At 42.0% G+C, this 9,607-nt stretch overlaps 1 protein-coding gene across 5 annotated transcripts in view; it reads right to left on the reverse strand.

The window, feature by feature from the left end:
- Window positions 1-9,607, reverse strand: part of fynb (FYN proto-oncogene, Src family tyrosine kinase b) — an 83,803-nt gene that overhangs the window by 23,617 nt on the left and 50,579 nt on the right. For all 5 annotated transcript variants that reach the window (XM_034900985.1, XM_034900982.1, XM_034900986.1 and 2 more), the window contains 2 exons: window positions 3,002-3,100; window positions 1,278-1,381 (listed from right to left, as the gene is read on the reverse strand). In XM_034900985.1, the coding sequence (XP_034756876.1) occupies window positions 1,278-1,381; window positions 3,002-3,100 (203 nt within the window). The remainder of the gene's footprint in view (window positions 1-1,277; window positions 1,382-3,001; window positions 3,101-9,607) is intronic.

Here is a 9,607-nt window from a genome sequence, read left to right on the forward strand (position 1 = left end):
ACACACACACACACACACACACACACACACACACACACACACACACACACACACACAGTCCACGCCAAACATCAAGAACTTCTCTATGATTTAACTCAGGAAACATCTCATTATGGCTGGGCAATATATCGATATTATATTGTCATTGGATGGATATCGTCTTCAATTTTGGAAATCGTAATATCGTGATAAGAAACAAGTGATGTCTATACCTTTGTTTTAAAGGCTGCATTACAGTAAAAAGATGTAATTTTCTGAAATTACCAGAGTTATCAGCTGCATTATTATTTCCCCATTATTAGTGACTTATCAAAACTCTCATTGTGTTAATATTTGGTCAAAGCACCAATAGTCAACCCTACAATATCAAAGCAATGTTGACATTGATGTGTTTGGTCAAAAATATGGTGATATTTGGTTTTCTCTATATCGCCCAGCTCTATATTTTATCAATGAACAATTGAACAGGACTAACGCTTTGGCGACATTGAACGCGTAGCGTCTGCGGACCGTTCCCGGAGCAGATGTGCCGGGAACGTTTTCCTTTTCCCTACTTCCCCGTAGCACATGGACATGTGACTGAGCCAGGCTGACTGCCCGCACGAACGCTTTGATCTGTGGCGATTCTTTTGTCTGAGGATATAGCTGGTTGTTTTAAAAAAAAGTTTGTTCCAGCAGGATGTCTGACTGTGGCAACTAGAAATAAGAAAGAAATAACAAAAAGAAACTGTCAAAATGAAACTGCTGATACGCTTTCCTGTGTATCGCTAGTTTAATTTATAACACGTGTAGACACTTTAGGATCCATTTCTGTGTAAAACACACCTTGCGTAAGAAATATAAATAGAAGACTGTCCTATTTTTACACTTGTAGAGCGGATCTCTGGGGAGCTTACGCACCACTACACGCTGCTCTCTGTCCGCTGTTTCATAGATTTTAGTGAAAGCGTAGCGTTAGTGGAATATCCACTTTGCATATGTTACGCTTGTAATGAAGCCAGACCAGAAGAATCAAGAACTTGTCACTTAAAGCGCTAATATTATGCTCATTTTCAGGTTGATAATTGTATTTAGAGGTTTACATGGTTACATTTTCAAACATCACCATATTTTTGTTGTACTGCACATTACTGCAGATCCTGTTTTCACCCTTTCTGCTGTGGAAACAATTTGGTAGGCACTCAAAAAGCAATGGAGTTTTCCACAGGTTCTTCCTGTAATCACGCTCTCCGGCTGGTGTGAATGTGAGGGAATCGGCCGTGTGTCTGTGGTTTTACCCTTTGTGGTTTCACTCTCGCGGATGAGATAGGTTCCTCGAGGGTTGCCGGTAGACAGCAGCTGCCTCTCTGCATCCTTACGGCCCAGTTTACCAAAGTACCAGCTGCAATTACAGGACATGACATGTTAACTCAAACACAAAATTCAGAAAATGTATATAATAATTATAATTTACTGCAGGAACTCCTTGTTCTCTTGCTCAATTCTTTTTGCTCTATACAATTTTGTATTCATTTTGAACAAAACACACAAAACAAAACATACAATTTGCAGGATGGACAAAGCCAAAAATCCCTCTGGTCGGAAAGCGGCTACTCTGACCAATAGCTTTTGAATCTACACACCTGTCACGAAGACTTAGTTGTGTGGAAGAACTTTGTGGTCCTGATAAAAGCACTTGGGATCAACACAACTTTCCCCCCTACATCCCCATAACACATGCACGTGACTGAGCCCGGCCGACTGCCCGCACAAACACTCTCCAGACCCAATGGTTGGATCTGTGGTGATGCTTTTGTCTGAGGATAGAGCTGGTTGTTTTGTATAGAACATGCATTACATGACAGAAGGTTTTCTGGATATTGTTGGAGCCCTGATATTAAATCCTAAAATTGACCTCCTAACTCTTCCTAAAGTGATCCCTTGAGGCCATACTTTCCTGTTGGCAAAAGAAATACATGTATAAACACATAGACAAGACATTATACAATATACTGGTTTGACTGCTGTGACCTTAATCGAGCATATTCATACCTCCCAGATGATGGACACTTTTGTCTTCAGTGCCACCCTCAGGACAAAAGGTACATTTTTAGCCCCATGGTGGGTAAAGGCTTTTCATTTTGTCCATCTCTTTCATCATGTGGCAGCATTGTAGCCACTAGGGATGCTGTTGTTCTTCTGCAGAGCACGGTTTTCTACCATCCCAGAATGTTGTGTGACACAGCAATCAGATTAAACAGATAGTCTAGCTAGCTGTCTTGATTTACCCTGCAGAGATCTGAGGAGCAGTTAACCATAGTCCTCAGAAATCCACCAGAGGTTACAATGCCAACACAAAGAAAGTGAGAAAATTCGGGACATCCTGTGGAATTTCTGGTGGCACCTGAACATCCCAGAAATGAATCGCCGTTGATATAGACCACATGGACGCAACTTGTTCAAGGCCTGCTGCGCTCGTTTTTCACCAAAAAGTTTTAATTTCACAGAGTTAGATCAGTGTGATTCTGCTTCACAGTGAACTGAATGACTCGTTCTTCAGAAGCCTTGTTCTGACTGAAGGGTGGGTGGGTCAGGTCTGTGGCACAGACAAAACCACACGCATATGATACTTATGATGAGGACATCGTATGTTTGAGTGAAACTTAAAAGTTCATACATTTTCGTGCAAAAATGGACGCACTCAATGATCTGTTATATTAACAAAACTCCCCCGCCAACTTGGATATATGGACCTCTCACCCACAGTCTGGCTGGCATTTCTATTTCTAAATTCATCTCTTTGTAGTGCCACATGAATGCCATTTTATCAGGCCCGGCAGAGAAAGTAGAAACTGTGGGATGACGACGACTTTTCCTCCTGAATTTCGTTCCTCAGAAGGTTAAGACTGCACATGTGCCTTGCCTTCTCTAATCTCCAGCTACTTCAGAGCACATTCTAGGGCCAGTGTACTATGGGTCTCTGAGGAGCACACACACCCACACACACACACACACTACTTACTCCTCAGCCTGGATGGAGTCCACTGGAGCCACGTAATTACTGGGAATGTAGCCGCTGCCACCGGTGGTGAGTGAGCGAGCGTCCCACCAGTCCCCTTCACTGAAAGAGAAAGAGAGAGAGGATTAGGAGAAAGGGACAATAGAATTAACAGAAGAAAACACATTACAGTGATAAACTGTATTTCATATGAGTAGACATGACCTGTGGCAGTGCTATTGAACACATCAAAAATACAGCTTTTACAGGGACTTGCTCCCTAATGCTATCCATGTGGAAAACTTATAGGATCAAGTGAGTGTGTAGGGAGTGGAGTGGAGGAAAGCAGTTTGGGGGCGGGTTAGCCCTGCAGCCACGCCAGTGGTGGAGGAAGTATTCTGATCCTTTACTTAAGTAAAAATACTAATAACACCTTGTAAAAAATACTCTGTTACAAGTAAAGGTCCTGCATCGAAAGTGTTAAAAAAAGGTCCCATGACATGGTGCTTTTTGGATGCTTTTATATAGGCCTTAGTGGTCCCCTAATACTGTACCCAAAGGCTCTTTTATATAGACCTTAGTGGTCCCCTAATGCTGCATCTGAAGTCTCTATTATATAGACCTTAGTGGTCCCCTAATACTGTATCTCAAGTTTCTTTTATCTAACATGTGATGCTGTTGTTTTAGCCTCTGCACTCGATTGCTGTCTGAAGTTTAGCCGCTTTGTCTGCGCGTCTGCTGAATGTCCTAAAGACTCCTCCGCCTGGACACCCACACAGCCATTAGTGTCTCTCTGATGTCTCTTCCTCACTAACCACCAGCTCTCTCCTTCTGGGCCCATCCATTCCTCACTGCGCCTCTGATTTACTTCATTTGTCCACTCACTCAGCTACTCATCTTTCATCTTCCTCCCTACCTCACATTGCTCTTATTTCATCTTTTCCTCCTTTCATAATTCCACAGTTCAAAAAGTCCATCACACCTGCTCCTTCTTTATATCTTTCCATTTACAAAAGCTGAGCTTCAGTTTATCAGTATGAGAACCTGAGCTTTCCTCAACGTTAAAATGCTTGCAATCTTTCCACCAACTGATCAACAGGAATGCCTAATGTCTAAAGTAGGACTGCACAATATATCATCTTTTTTTTATCAACATTGCGGCATCAGCTGGCTCAAAACACACAATGCGAAGGCTGCGAGGTATCGCAAGATACTTTTTTGTTAGTTGAACGAAATTATCAGCAAAAAACTGCCCTTTGTAATATAACTTACTCTTTTGTTTTATTCAATGTTCAATAAAACAATGTCGGAAATAATTTCCTTTCATTAGTTTTAAATTCAACAAGCAAAATAATTTTTTTACGTAACGTTACTACTCTTTGGCCGGCTCCCAAACAGTGTGTGTGTGGCGTGCTTGTTATTTTGTTTCCGGTCTAGCTAGAGCCGGTATGTTGTTGTAGTTTTTCTAACATTAACTACAAAGTTTGCTAGGCCAAAAAGAATGTTATTCTCAAAAGTATAGTATTCAAAAGGCCATTTGACCGAAAAACGAGAATACTGTACATCTTAAAAGCGGTTTCTTCTGTCCTAATTATGCTTTTAAACTAAAGTTTGACTCGGGAACATTCACAAAAAGACCCCATTTTAGCGAGAGTTTCATTTTAAGGGACAGCTAGCGGTCATGTCTTACCATCAGTACCAGTGCTTACACATGAATGCACAATCACTCATGTACATTTCCTTCCCCGATCACTGTACTCCGACACACTGTGCCTCCCCGTGCTTGTTTCTATCACATCTCTTACGCACCAGGAGGGAATGTCTTGGCTATGTAAGAGGGATTCTGAAAACAGAGAAAGAGATGGAGAGAGAGAGAGAGAGAGAGCGAGAGAGAGAGAGAGAGAGAAGGGAGTGGAGGAAAGGGGAGGAGAGGCGTTGTTGGTCTTTCATTTATTCTGAATAAAGCCATGATGGGGGATCGCCTGGGGACAACGTCCCAGGCAGAAATATGCCTGCTTCCCTTTGTTCATGGAGGATCCCTCAGGAGAGAGAGATGGAGCCTCAACAATCCGCCTTTTGAGAGAGAAGAGTATGCTGGAGCGAGAGAATGTGTTTGTGCGGTGTAAGATGTATCGGTATGTGTGTTTGCACGGAGCCGGAGAGACATAAACAGACGGGGCGGGGTGGGCCCCAGTCTGTCCCGCTGCCTCTTTTGTCTCCAGAAAACATACCTCCTTAAACCAACTCTGCCCTGCCACAAAAAGACAAAGCAACAACAAGAGTACACAAAGAAGCTCCCTCTTGTCTCCGAATTCTCTGGCCCCGTGGTGACCGCTGATGACAGAATACAGTACAGTCAGCCATTCACAACACCACAGCGTGTTTATTCATAGCCTAGCAGCTCAGTCAGAACAAAAGTAATTTCATTTACTAACGTTTACTTATAGCATTCTGAAAAAAAACTGGATCTATTTCCTGATTTTGTCTGATGAAGCGTCACAATTTACACTCACAGGGGGTTGTAAAAAGCCTGAGGTGACCACAGTGCCTAATAAACACTGGATGGATGTAATCACAAAACAAAATGGGACCACGGTGCCTTCATCAGCTGGGATCTCTGCCTGCTGGGGCATCTGACAGCCACTTCCTGCCAGGGGCGGGGCTAGAAGGGGGGCACTGGTGCCCTCTCCAATCTATTGGGCTAGAGTGCTGTCGATCTGACTAATTCCAAGGGATCAGAGTACTGTCACTTGGCTGCCTGTTCTGACAATTTTCCCAGCCCTTGTCACATAACCTATTAATGTTACCATGACAACTATCCAAAATTCTGATACCATGGAACCTACAGAAAATGTGTATTGTATTCTGATAAACAATTTTTTTAAGTGTAAAGTGAAACTAATAATGAATTTGATGTTTTATTTAGCAGAAATACATTAAGTTGTTCGATCCTATCCAATATTTCCCCCCCCCCGTGTCACCCCTGCTTTCTGCCAGCTCTGACAGGCTGGAGCAAATGAGGATTTCAGCCCTTTATCACCTTTGTCCAGCAGGGGACAGTGTGGGCGGCTGGAAGACGCCCTGTCCATATTTGAGGCTGGTTGAAGCAGTAAGGCGTGGGTGGACGAGGGAGGTGGAGAGGAGAGAGGGAGGAAGGTGGGGAAGGCGAAGAAGAAGAGGAGGCATTCTTGGCTCTAATGACGGTGTCTTCCTGCTCTGGCTGAGGCCCAGCGGGGGCCGAGGTGTGTGCTGGAATGTGCAAGATGCTAACTGGGACAGGATGCTAACTGGGTGTGGTAAAGAGGAAGACTGACCTTGCTGGGCCAGAGGCGGAGATGATAAGCTAGCCATCTATAGCAACAATTCATCAGGAGAAGATTTATGTGGCACAAGCATTAACACGAAAGTACTTTGTGCTTGTTTGGAGGACATCAATAAATGCAACACTCGTGCTGCATTAACAAGCCTTATTTTGACTAATTTTTGAACTACATTAACACTTAGCCAAAGGTGAGAGTTGCACTATGGTGGCAGGTTCTTTGTGCACGTTTTGTGCTGTTGTTGCCCTAGATTTCATCTTCCTGGCTACATATCCCTAGTCACTCCACTTTGCACTAACCTTCATCCTGGACTATGCATCTGCCCATACTATATATATGTTCAGCCTTCTGCCCCCTCCTTATTCTTAACAGCTATATTGTCTATATTTGTTTCTGTTTCTGTATTTATTTATATTTCTATTTGTTTTTGTATGTATGCTTCAATCACCAAGGCATATTCCCATTAGGTGTTACTTTCAGTGGCAATAAACCCTTTTCTGATCACAGTACATACTGACACACAGAACCAGTGCTGCCTGGATTCCAGAACTACCAAGCTCTTGATCCCAGGTCTGCAAAACGACCCACAGACACCTAAAAAGTGACAGTTAAAAGAGAATTTCTTAATCATCTCTGATAACATTAGCTGGAAAGAACGACAATAAAAAAAAGCTTGATTTAAACTCAAGCAAATACTGTATTTATTCATTATTCATTTATAAATGTATAGTATTGTATTCTTTATATACTGAGAGTTGAGCAGTAGGCTTGACCCCCTATAGGTCATGCTAGCATGATTGACAATTAACAATTGGAATTAATTAGCATACCAATAGACTCTCTTTCTCCCTTTTCCCATAATTCCAAAATTCTCCCAGGTTTATTTAACCCCTGAATTATCAGACCTCAACCCTCGCCACACCACTCTGATTGGTGGACGCTGCTGTGGTCGCAGCAGCCTGAGAGGGAGACTTGCAGACACTACATGGGGCTGAGTCTCTAAGTGATAATGATAATAATAATAATAATAATAATAATAATAATAATAATAATACATTTTATTTGTATTGCCCTTTAAATTTCAGCAATCTCAAAGTCCTACAGAGCAAATAATCAGGCAATACATAAAAAACTCAATAATTAAAAAAATAAAAAGAGATCAAGGTCAAGAACTAATTAAGAGGAAAACCTGTAAATTACATTTAGTAAAAAGCTTAAAAGTATCAGGCTTGTATCAGTGAAACTGAATAAGATTACCATTTTGACAGGTCTGATCCAATGTGATATTCAGTTTAATGGTTTAATATTGCTTATCGCACTTTGCCTTTGTGCTTTTTCCCAGTGAAGGTATTTGTGTGGTGACGCTGGTACAGCAACGTGCTATAAATGGTGCAGACTCATTTGTTACGACGAGCTTTGTCGGCTTATATCATAAACAAAACAAACAACAAAAACTTGCACTTGAAGCAATTTCCCATTCAAAAGAAAACATCAGTGTTGCTTACGTTGGGAATGAAAGGAAATGTTTGTTCACAGTATAAATTCTAAAAAGTCATATTTGTTTCATTTTTAGTATTTGTCTGATTTAATAGAATCATAAAGTCATCAGTGGTTTTGAATGTTTTAGCAGTTTTAGTACATAACAGTTTGTCATTTTGCAAAGCATACTGCTGATTTTTAGAAATTCTGATGAGATTTTTTTTCCAATTTCAGTCGGCCATTAGCCTTGATTGATTTCCTTGGGCTTCTGTAATAAATACAAAATAGACTTCAGTAATCCCTCCCAGTAAACCTTAAAGGTCCCATGGCATGAAAACGTGATTTTATGAGGTTTTTTAACATTATTATGAGTTTCCCCAGCCTGTTCCCCAGTGGCTAGATATAGGTATAAACCGAGCCCTGGGTATCCTGCTCTGCCTTTGAGAAAATGAAAGCTCAGATGGGCCGATCTGGAATTTTCCCTGTATGACATCATGAGAGGAAAGGTTACCTCCCCTTTCTCTGCTTTTCCCACTCAGAGAGTTTGGCCGTCCATGAGAGAGAGACATCGTGGCTTGCAAACAAGCAAAGCATCGCAGTTGGTCAAGGCCACACCCCCACTTCTACCTTGTCCCCCCTCTCCTCCTCAATAGCTACAGAGTCAGAAATGGCACATACTAAGGAAAGCTTATTGTGGGACTGGCTCTAGTGGCAGTAATTTTGCACCATAGCTGAATTTCGGGAAAGAGACTTCCGATACAGTATTAGGGGACCACTAAGGCATATATAAAAGGGTCTTCAGATACAGTATTAGGGGACCACTAAGGTCTGTACAAAAGAGACTTCCAATACAGTATTAGGGGACCACTAAGGCATATATAAAAGAGACTTCAGATTCAGTATTAGGGCACCACTAAGGCATATATAAAAGAGACTTCAGATACAGTATTAGGGGACCACTAAGGTCTATATAAAAACATCAAAAAAGCAGCATGTCATAAGACCTTTAAGAGTTTTCAAATCAGTCTGCACTGCTAATTAATTTCCATACAGTACATAAATGACTGGAAACCAAGGGTTGTCTGGAACAGTCATACAAATACCTCCAAAGACTGTTTACACCGTTGAGCTCAGGCACAGTATGGTCCAAATCAGGAGATCAGTGCCAATAACAACACCCCCATACTTTCAGTTTTATTTCACTTGAAAAACAAAATAACTGACTTCATTGCGAAACTACACTGGCCTGGATATCCAGGATCCAAGATAACAAACAAATACAGTGTCATCTACTGGCTGTTCGTTTATCTATCGCACAGAAATGAGAGCTAGCAGTAGAGTGATGCTATATACAGGTCATCAGCGTAATTATGAAACAATGGAGTCACAGTAAACCTCCCGCCCCCCTCTGCAGTACTGCACAGCACCTGCACAGAGCAGCATAATTACCACCAAATCTAGAAGAGAATTGGGTCGGAGCACAGACCCAGCAGTCTCCTGAGCCTCCTCAAATGTCACTGCACCACTGCAGCAACCCAAACAAACCGAGAGGCAGGGTCAGTCCAGCAGGCTGAGACACAGCCTCATGTGGACAGAACCAACATGAAAACCGTCCACAAGCTGAGGACTTTGATGGCTAAAGAGCTGGCAAATGATCATGCCTCGTCTCCCATGGCCCAGTTTTCTTAAGTAAAAGTACTAATTACACAGTGTAAGTAACAACCCTGCATTGCAAATGTTACTTTGGTAAAATATGATATACACTCACCGGCCACTTTATTAGGTACCCCATGCTAGTAACGGGTTGGACCCCCTTTTGCCTTCAGAACTG

Source organism: Etheostoma cragini, chromosome 18 (genome assembly GCF_013103735.1).
Source record: "Etheostoma cragini isolate CJK2018 chromosome 18, CSU_Ecrag_1.0, whole genome shotgun sequence".
NCBI lineage: Eukaryota > Metazoa > Chordata > Actinopteri > Perciformes > Percidae > Etheostoma > Etheostoma cragini.